Source organism: Dipodomys ordii, unplaced genomic scaffold, assembly GCF_000151885.1.
Source record: "Dipodomys ordii isolate 6190 unplaced genomic scaffold, Dord_2.0 Scaffold226, whole genome shotgun sequence".
In the NCBI taxonomy this organism is placed as follows: Eukaryota; Metazoa; Chordata; class Mammalia; order Rodentia; family Heteromyidae; genus Dipodomys; species Dipodomys ordii.
Window position 1 is genome coordinate 119108 of NW_012267442.1, and position 12933 is coordinate 132040.

General features: G+C 42.6%; 1 protein-coding gene across 1 annotated transcript in view; it reads left to right on the forward strand.

Moving 5' to 3' along the window:
• Positions 1-12933, forward strand: part of Rab31 (RAB31, member RAS oncogene family) — a 134909-nt gene that overhangs the window by 66019 nt on the left and 55957 nt on the right. Inside the window, exon 3 of the mRNA XM_013035842.1 lies at positions 333-414. Within this exon, the coding sequence (XP_012891296.1) occupies positions 333-414 (82 nt within the window). The remainder of the gene's footprint in view (positions 1-332; positions 415-12933) is intronic.

Here is a 12933-nt window from a genome sequence, read left to right on the forward strand (position 1 = left end):
TTTCAGCTTTTTGGTGGTTAATTAAAGATGGGTCATATGGACTTTGCTGCCCCACCTGGCTTCACACTCTCATTCTCAGATCTCAGCCTCCTGAGTTGTTAAAGATCACCAGCATGAGCTACCAGTGCCTGGTTTGCTTTGAAATGTTCAGTTAGAGTAACAGAAAATGCAGAATATTTTCTTTGGGTGAAAGCACTCTTAACAACTCATCTTTGCCTGTTATTAGTTGTCTATGGGCAGAATTCTTGGAGTCCTGTTGAGGTATAATGCTAACTTATTTGACCCATGAATCTTTGTACTTAGTAATATGGAAGTGTTTACTCTCTTTTCAGGGCATCTTTCATGACCAAAACTGTGCCTTGTGGAAACGAACTTCATAAATTCCTCATCTGGGACACTGCTGGTCAGGAACGGGTGAGTATGCACTGTTAACTTTTTTTTTTCCTTTTTTACACAGCACCTTGCACTTGTAGATAGGCACTCTATTACTTAAGCTCCTTTTTATCTTGGTTATTTTTGAGGTAGGGTCTTGCTTTGTACCAGAACCAACCTCCTGTCTCCCACTCCCCACTTGTGGGGGAAATGCCCTGCACCACTGGACCCAGATATTTAATGAGATGGAGTCTTTTTTGCCTGGATTGGCCCTTGAAATCCCTCAATTTCCACTCCTAATTACCTGGGGTTACAGGCTTGAGCCACTGAGCTCAGCTGCTTGCTTTCTCAGAAAAAAGTAGAGATTAGCTACTGAAGGGTTCTCTGTATTTGCCAAGGCTCTTGGTTGCAGACGACAGAGCCTGACTTGGAATGATGGAAATAGAAAGGAAATGTATCTTCCAGCTATGTGAAAATCGAAGTGAGGTCTTATGGTGAGACTAAATCCAAGGCCCCCAGAAATAGCACCAGAGGTGCTAATCTTTTTTTTTTTTAATTCCAATTTCTTTCCAGTTAGCACAGTTGTATCTATACTCCATTGGCTTCATCTTTAGGTTAACTCTCCTTCTCCTTTCCCCAAGGGTGGCAAAAATGGCTCCATAAATCATTCAGACCTATACTCTGTCACCTTAGCAACCTGGTAGGGGAGCATCCTCTGCCAGAGAGGACATGGATCTCAGTGCCAAGGGTTCTTAGTAGTTTCCTATGGGTCACTGGGTACTCCTGAACTTCAGGGGGTATCAGTATCACCTAAGTTCCACTGGCTGGATGTTTCCCAAGGAAAATTCTCTTCCTGGAAATGTTTATATAAAGATTACATATTCAAGAAGCTTATGCCTTTAAATTTTTATGTATGTATGTATGTCAGTTGTGGGGCTTGAACTCTGGGCCTGGGTGCTGTCCCTCAGCTCTTCAGCTCAAGGCTAGCACCTTACCACTTGAGCCATAGCACCACTTCCGGTTTTCTGGTGCTTTACTGGAGATAAGAGTCTCCTGGACTTTCCTGCTTGGACTGGCTTTGATCTCACCTCCTGTGTAGCTAGGATTACAAGCATGAGCCGCTGGCTCCAAGCTTGCCTTTAGATTTAAATCAGGAGAAATATTATTAGTAGGGCATGTGTGTCATAACCACTGTGCATATTATCAATACTAAAAGGGATGTCTAGGATAAATGAAATAGAGATAACTGAAACCTTGTCTTAACTGGAGCTTTTAATCCAGCATAGAGATCTGAGAATCAAGGTTCACAGCTAGCTGGGCAGACAAATCAGAGACTCTTATCTCCAGTTAACCAGCTAAAAGCCAGAGGTGAAAATGTGACCGAAATGGTAGAGCACCAGTCCTGAGTGAAAATGCTAAGGGAGGGCTGGGAAGGTGACTCAGTGGTAGAGGCCCTGGGTTCGATTCCTCACCACCACATAAGCAAAAAGAAAAAAGCTGGAAGTGGCACTGTGGCTCAAGCGGTAGAGTGCTAGCCTTGAGCTGAAGAACTGAGGGACAGTGCCCAGGCCCAGAGTTCAGGCCCCATGACCGGACCCCCCAAAAAAATGCTAAGGGAGAGAACCAGGAGTCCTGGTTCAAACCTTAATACAGACACCAAAACAACAACTACTTAGTTGGTGCTGATAATTCTGCAGTATAATTGATTAAACTCTCCCTGGTCTGATCCAAACTCAAATGTCACTTTTTCTACCTACCCTATTCAAATTGTTAATACTTCTCTCCCTATTCAACTCTACTTCCTGATGCATTTTCTCCACAGATTTACCTGATAATCAACTATTTATTTCACTTACTGATATTGTTTATTTTCTTTCTTTATTTTTTGTGAATTTTGGGGCTTGACCTCAGAGCCTGGGCATTGTCCCTGAGCTTCTTTTGTTCAAAGCTAGTGGTAGAGACCACTTGAGCCACATTCCCAGTCATGATATTGTTTATTTTCTGTCTCTAAAAGGATCCTGTTTATTTCTCTGAAAAAGGAAGAATCCAGTAATCAGGATAATCCATAATTTTCATTATCTGATATTTTTAAATCAAGTGTTAGTCTATACAATTTTTCTTTTATATACCTCCCTCCCTTTTTTAAAACTAAACTTCCAGCCTTTGTAGGTTAAGGCATTTTAAAGAGTCTTTAAGAAATAGGATGGATCTTTAACATCTTCTCTTTTTGCTGCTAAATTGAGAGAGAAAGAGAGAGGGATTTACACATGTGAAATAACCACTTGGGGCTCCTCTTCAACTTACTAGTCACCTGTACCCATTGACTCCCCAAATGAGGTGACCAAGTCAAGGGGAATGTCTGTTGTGCTCTCAGTTCATGTTCTTTATAGCTGATCTGCGAAATATTTTGGTTTATTTCTCAATTATTTTGCAAACCTAAATGGAAAGGCTTTCTCATTCCCTTTCTTACTTTGGCCATGAGCAATTGCTTTTGCTGAGCAGTCAATTTTACAAATACCTGGTTTGGTATTATTAGTAGCACTACCGTGCCTACCACCAGCTGATACTTTCTGTTCTGTACACTGTTTGAGTGCCTCATGTATGTACATGCATTTAGCCCTCTCAAAAGCACTGTGGCTCACACTTGTATTCTAGCTCCTCAGAATGCTGAGTCTGAGGGATTGTGGTTCAAAGCCAGTCTAGTCAAATTTGAGAGAAGTTAGAGGTATGGCTCAAGTGGTAGAGTGCCAGCTTTTAGTGAAAAAGCTAAGCAAGAATGCAACGCCCTTAGTTCAAGCCTCAGTACTGCCCCCCCCCCCCACACACACACACAGGCAAAGACAGAGACCCCCCCACACACACAGACAAGCATGGTGAGGTACAGTCTCTATCTATTTACACATGAAGTCATGAGGGCATATAGAGATTATGAAGCTGGTTCAAGACTAATAAAGCATAAAGGTGAAATCTGAATCCTGAAATCTGGGTCCTAAGCTTTATAGTTTTGTTTTGAGAACAATTATGCAAAAGCTATGCAATTGAAAGTAAAATTATCTACCTAGATATTTACACTATTAACATTAGATAATACAATCGAGCAGTTCCTTTTTGTGCTTGGACAATTTCTTATCAGTGGGATCATGACCTTTTATAGCCTGCTGTTTTCATTTTATAGAAAGAATCACTAAAGAGAGACTTTTGTTTAGTCTGAACAGTTTTTTTTTGGTGTTCATTTATCCATTCTAATAGATTGAGTTGTGTGTGTGTGTGTGTGTGTGTGTGTGTGTGTGTTTACCAGTGCTGGGGCTTAAACCCACAGCCTGGGTACTTTTCCTTAGCTTTTTAGATCAGGCTGTCACTCTACCACTTAAGCTACATCTCCACTTCTGCCTTTTTGCTGGTTATCTGAAGATAAGAGGACTTTCCTGCTGGGGCTGGCTTTGAACTGTGATCCTGAGATCTCAGGTTTCTAATAGGACTATAGGTATGAGCCATGTATACCTGGCTAGATTGACAGCTTTTGATGAGATAGGATACAATAGACCAATTACCATGTCAAAGGAAAATAACAACGTAATTTTTAATTGATCCTATTTCTAATTATTATAATTTTAAAAAAGTACTAAATAAGCTGGGTGCTGATGGCTCACACTTGTAATCTTAGCTGCTCAGGAAGCTAAGATCTAAGGATTGCAGTTCAAAGCCAGCCCAGGCAGGAAAGTCAATGAGACTTATCTCCAATGAACCACCAGAAAACTGGAGCTGTGGCTCAAAGTGGTAGAGTGCTAGCCTTGAGCAAAACACTTGAGGGACAGTCTCCAGGCCCTGAGTGCAAGCCCTAGGACCTACAACAACAAAATAGGTAATAAAAATTACTACACAGATGGCAATGTATTATAATTTCCATCTTTTATTTCAATCATAATTTTGTTTTGTTGTTCCTATGGTACTGGAGATGGCCACAGGGCTTGGGCATGTAGACAAGTGCTCTAGCATGGATCCCTGCCCTTGGTCCATATTCTTAGAAGCCCTGGTATTTTACACGTGAAGCATGGCTCCAGGTACTGACACTCATTCTTTAAATTTCTGAGAGGAGAGGCTTAGTTTGGGATAGTAGCCTTAGGTGAATGTTGCACGTCAGCAACAACTACAGGATCTTCTTAGGCATCCAGCCCACTAATCCTCAAAGTTCTGACCAGTTTATGCTCAGATCAGCCTCTTCTGGTGTTCTTTGATGGAGTCTCAAATTCTCTCCAGTGATGGCAGGTTTTCAGTTGGTTAGGCAGCTTGTCTTCAGCTTTAATTGTACTTGTAATGACATTGCTTAATGTTTGATTCCTAACGTTGAATCCCTTCTGTTGATTGGACATAGTTCTATTTGTTCTCTTACATTAATTATTAGAATGCAGGAAGACTTATTATTCTACTCTATTACTACTTGTCCTGTAGAAATCTGCTACTATTTCCCTTTCTTTCATAATTTTAAACAATGTCTTTGGATGTATGCTGTGACAATATAAAAACATAGATTTCTATGTTCTCTAAAAGGTTAATGCTTGGCACTTCCCATCTGCTAATCCCACAGTATTTGTTTTACCTGGGAGGTGACAATACTAGCTCCTGCCTAACAGTGTTCTGGTTAATGTCCTACTTTCTGTTCAGTACTAATCTGTTCTTTTATTTGAGCACTGGCAGTGTAAAAGGAATCCTCCTCCTTTCCTTCTTTGTATGAAGAGAGCATCCAGCTTCCTAAGCCACCCACATTTTGCTTTCTTTATTGCTTTCTTCACTCCACCATGTAGCATGGGCTTCCTTTCTAATTCTTTCAGAGGCTATAAAGAAATCTGCTATAAACATGGGTTTCAAATGCATTTTCCAGTTGACCATTACATCCACATTGGTAGCAGCTTAACTTCTTTAAGATCCGTGCATTCATTGATAGCTCCCATAAGGGTGGTAGAAAGGGGTGAAGGCTGTTGGACTTTTTTTTTTCTTCGTCATGGGGCTTGAACTCTGGGCCTGGGCGCTGTCCCTCAGCTCTTCAGCTCAAGGCAAGTGCTCTACCACTTGAGCCACAACACCACTTCCTGCTTTTTCTGCTTATGTGATGCTGACGAATTGAACCCAGGGCCTCATGCGTGCAAAGCAAGCACTCTACCACTAAGCCACCTTCCCAGTCCCATGTCCCTGAACTCTTTAGCTCAAGGCTAGAGCTTTACCACCTGAGCCACCAAGCCACTTCTGGTTCTCTGGTGGTCAATTGGAGATAAGAGTCTCATGAACTTTCCTGCCTGGGCTGGCTTTGAATCATAATCCTCAGATCTCAGCCTCCAGAGTAGCTAGGATTACAGGCAAGAGCCAGCAGCACCCGTCTAGACTTCTTTATCTCTGTGAACAATGGGAGGTTTCCATCTTGTACCCTTTGTACTATACTTATACTGACTAAGGCTTCACTACAAGATGTGAAGAGAACAGGGTAGGAAGGTCAAGAAGACCTCTTAGGGAGAATGTACACAGGACATTTCTTTTTTGTTTGTTTTTTTGTTTTTGTCAGTCCTGGGGCTTGAACCCTGGGCCTGGGCACTGTCCCTGAGCTCTTCAGCTCAAGGCGAGTGCTATACCACTTGAGCCATTGCGCCATTTCTGGTTTTCTTGTAGTTAATTGGAGAAAAAAGTCTTACAGACTTTCCTGCCTGGGCTGGCTTTAAACCTTGATCCTCATATCTCAGCCTCCTAGTAGCTAGGATTATAGGCATGAGCAACTAGCATCCAGCAAGACATTTCCTATCAATGGAATCTCTGAGTGGGCCTGGGAAAGAAAGGGATTTATTTGCTGAGTTCTGCTTTGCCATCTCCCACCAGTCAGAATCTGTGTTAGGGAGGTAAGACTCTTGTCCTGAAGTGTCAACAAGTCATATTTTCCCATACAGTTCCATTTGGAGTTGCTTCTTTGATTTCTTACTTATACTGGGGCATATAATATCTCCATTGCTATGAAAAATGACTTGTGGGGCTGGGAATGTGGCTTAGTGGTAGAATGCTTGTCTAGCATGCATGAAGCCCTGGGTTTGATTCCCCAGTAAAAGGCCAGAAGTGGCACCGTGGCTGAAGTGCTGGCCTTGAACAAAAGAAGCTCAAGGACAGTACCCTGAGTTCAAGTGCTAGGACTTCTGCACGCACGTGCGTGCATGCTCACTCGTTTACATACACACACACAAAAGACTCACGATGGCCAGGACATGGTGGTACACAACTGTCTTTCCAGCTATGTAGTAAACATAAGTAGGTGGATCACTGTCCAGGCCAGCCTGGGCAAACAGTGAAGCTCTATCACAAAATGAGCATGGTATTTCTGCCCACACCCGTGTCATGGCTCAGAGAGGAGAAGAGGAGACTTTAATGGCACTCAGGGAGGGGCTGAAAGGCAACGTCAGCATAACTGGGCATGAGTTCCCAGAGAAGTGGAGTGAGTCTTTAATGGCTCTGTGATAGCGTTGCTTGCTCTGTGTACTATGGAGGGCCAACCTTGCTCAGCCTGAAACTTCCTTTAGACATTTCCCTACAGGTGCTATAAGGAGTTTTCCTTTGACTTTTCCGTAAAGTTTTGCCCAACACAATTTTCTTAGAAAAAGTTGAAGCTGCTAATAATATGTTTCAGCTGACATATTTAAACTTTGTCCCATGTAGTTTTTGTAACACTGTATTATTCAATTGATGCTGAAAAAAATTGAAGCTGTCCAAAAATGTTCAATTCTCCATGGCTTTTAAGAGATATTTACTACTTCATCTGTTCTAAGAGCTATTGTTGGCCATGTTGAGGAATGATCTAGATGAGCCCAGTGAAGTGCAGGGCTCTTTGGCAGAGACCTCTCACTTGGTCCCTCCTCACTCATTCTGGACCCACTCAGAGCTCAGGCCTTTCTGCTTTTTGTCCTCACTCTCTGGTTTGCCTTGAAAGCAACCAAGGCCTGCTTCCATATTTTCTGGATCCTTGAGTTTTAGTCGTTAGACATTACATTGACTGAAAACTGTTAACCATTTGATGTGCTAAACATCAGCGTATGGAGTATTATCAACTTTTTTTCTGTTTTTAAAAAAGATCTATTGAGATCTAATTAATATACAGTACACTCACTTATTTAAAGTATGAATGGTGTATTAAAGTATGAATGGTGTATTCAGAGTTGTGCAGACATGACTACAATCATTGTCACACCAGAAGGAAACCAGGAGCATATTGGCTGTTTCTCTCAATTTCCCTGTGAGTCCCTCAGCCCAAGCCACATTCCTCCACCCTCCCTTTCCTTCCCTCCTTTTCCCATTCCCTCCCTTCCCTTTTCCTTTTGTTTTCTTTTTTGGTGGTGCCATGGATCCAACCTAGGGGCTCACACATGCTAAGCACCTGATCTACCACTGAGCCTCACAGGCTACTTTAGATTTCCTAATTACACATCCTAGGACTTTTGCTACTTGTTTCTTTTTTTTCTTTTTCTTTTTGTCAGTCATGGGGCTTGAACTCTGGGCTTGGGCACTATCCCTGCGCTCTTCAGCTCAAGGCGAGCTCTCTACTGCTTGAGCCACAGTACCACTTCCTGTTTTCTGGTGGTTAATTGGAGATAAGAGTCTCACGGACTTTTCTGCCGGGGCTGGCTTTGAACAGTGATCCTCAGATCTCAGCCTCCTTAGTAGCTAGGATTACAGGCGTAAGACACCGGCGCCCAGCCTCCTCATTTCTTTAGCTTAGAGTTCTGTCATCAGGTTCATCAGCAGTTCTCTTCTATTGGTGGCTGAATAGCATTCCATTGTGTGTATATTCAGGGTGAGAATTCTTTTGCTAATATTCTTGTGACCAGTACTTCATCTTGCTGAGTCCTAGGGCTTCACATAAACATGTTGAGCCATCTTGGGGATAGGATCCAAGCCTAAAGTTCTTTATGTCTCATGTACACTTTATACACACAGCCTGAAGGGGACTTTGCACAATATTTTTGTGCACCTGTGTTTTGCCTACAACCTGGCACAGGAGGTCAGGTGTGGGATTTTTCTGGTAGCATCATGTCAGTTCTCAAGTTTCAGATTTTGGAGAATTTTGGCTTTGGGACTTTCAAAGTAGAGATGCTCATGTTTTGCTTATTTATCACTTGATAAAAATTTGGGTTATTTCCACTGTTCAGTCATGAATAATGGCACTTTGAGCATTCATCAGCAAGGTGTGTGTGTGTGTGTGTGTGTGTGTGTGTGTGTGTGTGTGTGTTTTGGTATCTTGGGTATATATCTGGGAGTGGATTTGTTGGATCAGATGGTAACTCTATGTCATTTAGAGGAACTGTGACACTTTTCCAAAGTGGCTGGATCATTTTATGTTCCTCCCAGAATGTGGGACATGAAGTTTCTTTATGGTCTCATTAGCACTAGTCAGTTAACCCATGACCTCCAAAATGTACTCCTATGTTTTCTTTGAAGAGTTTCATAGTTTTAACTCATAGTTCTAAGATTCATTTGGAGCTCATTTCTGTGTCTTTTGTGTGGAGAGACTTCACTTTACTTTTTGTTGTTGTTGCTGGTCCTGGGGTTTAAACTTAGGGCCTAGGCACTGTTCCTGAGCTTTTGTGCTCAAGGCTAGCACTTGAGCTATAGCTCCACTTCTGGGTTTTTGGGGATAGGAATCTCTCTGAGTGTTCTGCCTGAGCTGACTTTGAACTGCAATCTTCAGATCTTAGCCTCCTGAGTGGCTAAGATTACAGGCATGAGCCACCACCTCCAAGCCTAACTTCACCTTTTGTATGTGTCTGTTTACCTGTCCCAGCAGGATTTATTGGAAAGACTGTTCTTTGTCCAATTAATTGTTTTAGTGCTTTTATTGAAAAGTAACTGATACTAAATTTGAGTTTTCCTTCCATGCTTTCCGCTGTCTTCCTTAGATCTGGATTCTCATTCTTATGATACAGGTTTTCTGCTGTTGCAGTCAGTGAGTGGAGCCTACAAAGCCCTTTGGCTCAGCAGTTGACAGAGACCACTAGGGTTGCAGCCCTGTAGCAACCAAGCCTGCTTAATATTGTATGCTGCAGCTCAGTGGTAGACAGTGCCTACCGATGTTGCAGGTCTACTGCCAGTGATGTTGTAGTCTCAGATTCTTGCCTCAGGAACTCAATGAATCAGTGAACCCCTTTTGTAAAGAATTTTATTCAGAAGAGAAATACCTGTCTGCTACTGCTGCTCTGTCAGTTACTCATCCTCTCTTCAGGTGGCTATTTCTATGTTTATGTCTCCTTCTCAGTGGCTGTGAGTGTAAGGGTTCTTATAAATTGGACTGTGCTCTGATTCATTATCCATATTACAGTTAGGTGTTTTGAAAGGTGGCATTGTACTGGTCAAGTCTTATAACACTCTGATTGCTTGTTAATTCCTAATCAAGTCCCTTCTGCAAATGCTCTCCCCAGGGTCTTGGGCAGGTTATAGAAACTTGAAGGAGGTAGGGAAGGCAGAGGCTAGATGTTCTAAAACATGTCTCTTTTGCATCTGGTTTTAGCCTCCTGGGCAAAGATGCTGTCCCAGGGGCCCTGGATTCTAACTAGTTTTTTCTTTGACTTCTGCCAGTGCTGCTGTCTTGAGTAGTGTGAATTCTCCAATTTTGTTCTTCTTTTTTAAAGATGTTTGGGAGCCTGGGGGTAGGAAATGAGGCAGATGTCTATGTTTGGCAAGGATAGAACCTATGCTACAGGGAGGGGAAAGGCATGGCTTTGCTCCACCCTGTACTCAAAGGAAAAATGCCACTTTTTTGTGAGTGTTTTTGTATGCCCATCCTGGAGTTTAAACTCAAGATCTGGGTACTGCCCCTCAATTTTTTTTGGTCAAGGCTATGGCTCTACCAACTGAACCATACCTTTACCTCTGGCCTTTTGCTGGTTAGTAAGAGATAAGAATTTTCAGGACTTGTTTTCCCAGGCTGGCCTTGAACCACAATCCTCAGATCTCAAACTCTTGAGTAGCTAGGATTACAGCATCAGCACCATGCGTCACAGCCTTTAAAAAATCACGTGTCAACAAAAAGTGAACAAATACAGCAGTGGTACTCACTAGACAATATGTGGAAAAAGGAACTGTACATCTTGTGGGTAGGGACAGGAGGGAAACTGGGAGAGGAAAGGGGAGACATGGTTTAAAAAGAATTGTACTCGGGACTAGGAAGGTGGCTCAGTGGTAGAGCGCTTGCCTTGCTTGCATGACGCCCTGGGTTCAATTCCTCAGCACCACATAAGCAGACAAAGCTGGAAGTGGCGCTGAGGCTCAAGTGGTAGAGTACTAGCCTTGAGCTGAAGAGCCAAGGGACAGCACCCAGGCCCAGAGTTCAAGCCCCACCACCGATAAAAAAAAAAAAAAAGAATTGAACTCATTACCTGATTCATCTCCTCTGTATATCAACTTTACAACAGCAATAAAATAAAAATTAAAAAAAAATCACGTGTGTGTGTGTGTGTGTAGAGGTTTGGGTTCACTTCATTTTTTCTTGAAGAAAGTTTTTATTGCACCTGTCAGAAGGGGGCCCTGTCACCTCCAATTTAGCTTTCTTATGATGCTGTGCATCCCTGGGTGCTGAGGAAACTCTCTAGCTTGAATACCACATTAAGAGGGGGAAAAAAGAAAAGGAAAGAAAAAAGAAAGCAACATCCTTTGTTAGTGCAGAAATCATGGATCATGTTAAAATATTTCTGAATTAACTCAGAAATAATAAAGCAAATGCTGGGCTGTTTTCTAGCACCTTTATTAGAAATGATTGTTGTTGGTAATTTGGTGTACTGTCTCTCCTGGCCCCTTTTCTGTTCAGCTTCAGGATGTCTGGGCTGGCATACTAAGTAGCTCTCTGCTTTTCTGTGAAGAGAGAGGGCCTATGTGAAAGCCAGAGCTCTTCTGAATGGTTCAGAAAGAACCTTCAGTAAGGCATTTTCCCATTCAACTTCTGCCAGCTGAGAATTTTGGGAATGTCCGGAATTTTCTTCCACTGCTTCCCTCTTTGTTTGAATCCGTTTGCAGCCAGGCTCCTTTTGGCTTCTGCCCTTGACTCTCCCTGGCCTCGCCTGAACCTACATTCCTGGGGAGAGTGCGAATGTTGACTATGAGCTGGCACCTGAGGCAGATCTGCAGACTGCTCCCACACTGGCATTGGCTCCTTGGCTGCATCTGACTCACCAGAGACAGATTTCTCTAGAAATCATGCTTTGAAAACCCATTCTGCAAGTTGTAGGACCTGATGCCAGAGTGTTCTGGCTTGGGTACTGGGGAGGCAGAGCCCAGCTGGAGCTGTACTTGTTTGGAAACTTGATGTATTTTCCACTGTTGCTCATTCCTGACCTGCAGGATGTCACTGATGCTGGGGAATTTATGATGCACTTGAAAAACCTGCACTTAAGAAATTTTGCCTAAAGCAGACTGAGTGGTCTGAAGGATTAGATTTCTGGAATAATAAATACTTTCATTGCAGTGATAAATTGTGTGTGTGTGTGTGAGTGTGTGTTGTGTGTTTACACAGGTTAATAGGAGGTAGGAAAAATAAAGAGTTGTATTATAGTAAAGACACTGAAGAATCCAGAATAGGAAAGGCAAGTAGGTCCCCACTAGCCTATCTTAATGCCTTAGGCATTATCCTAAGGCTTCTATATGGGACTAAACCTTTAAAACAGGAGGCCTTCCCACTCCTTTTCTTGGGTGCTGGGACTGGGACTTGAACTAAGTCTTCTGCTCTTGCTTGGCTTTTTCTACTCAAGGATGGTGCTCTACCACTTGAACCATGCCTTCATTTCTGACTTTTTGCTGGTTAATTAGAATAGAGTCTCACAGACTGTTTTTGCTTGGACTGGCTTTAAACCTTGACCCTCAGATCTAGCCTCCTTAAGCAGCTAGGATTACATGTGTTTGCCTGGCTAATCCATGAGCCTTTGGGGGATAAATCCAAACTATAGCAGATATTAGGACTGCCTCCATCTCCAACAAACAAGCATGATCTCTTTGAAAAGCAACTGGACATTGCATTTCTGGAGTCTAAAAATGGTTCATATGCTTTAATTCATTGATTCTACCTCCAAAGCAAATGGTCAGAGGTAGAACCTAGAACCTTACATGGATGTTGTCACTGACCTGTCACAACTGACACTGCCTCATCTCCATGCCATTTCCCCAAATATGAAAACTAAATATAAGAGCCAGGCCAATCCTAGAAGAAAGTTCTCTTTAAATTGTGCCCCTAAGGTAGGTTCTGATCACCCTAGGTCCTATGTTTTTATTTCTATTTGTTCTGGTACTGGGGGCTTGAACTCAAGTCCTCATGGTCTCACTTGTCTTTTTTGCTCAATTCTGGTGGCTCTACCACTTGAGCCACACCTTCCACTTCAGACTTTTTGCTGATTAATTGGAGATAAGAGTCTCTTGGACTTTTCTGCCTGGGCTGGCTTTGATCTCAGCCTCTGTAATAGCTAGGATTATAGGGATGAGCCACAGTGCCTGGCTAGGTCTTGGATGTTAATAAATACTACTTGGGAAAGGGTTAACAAAAGCCGGGCACCAGTG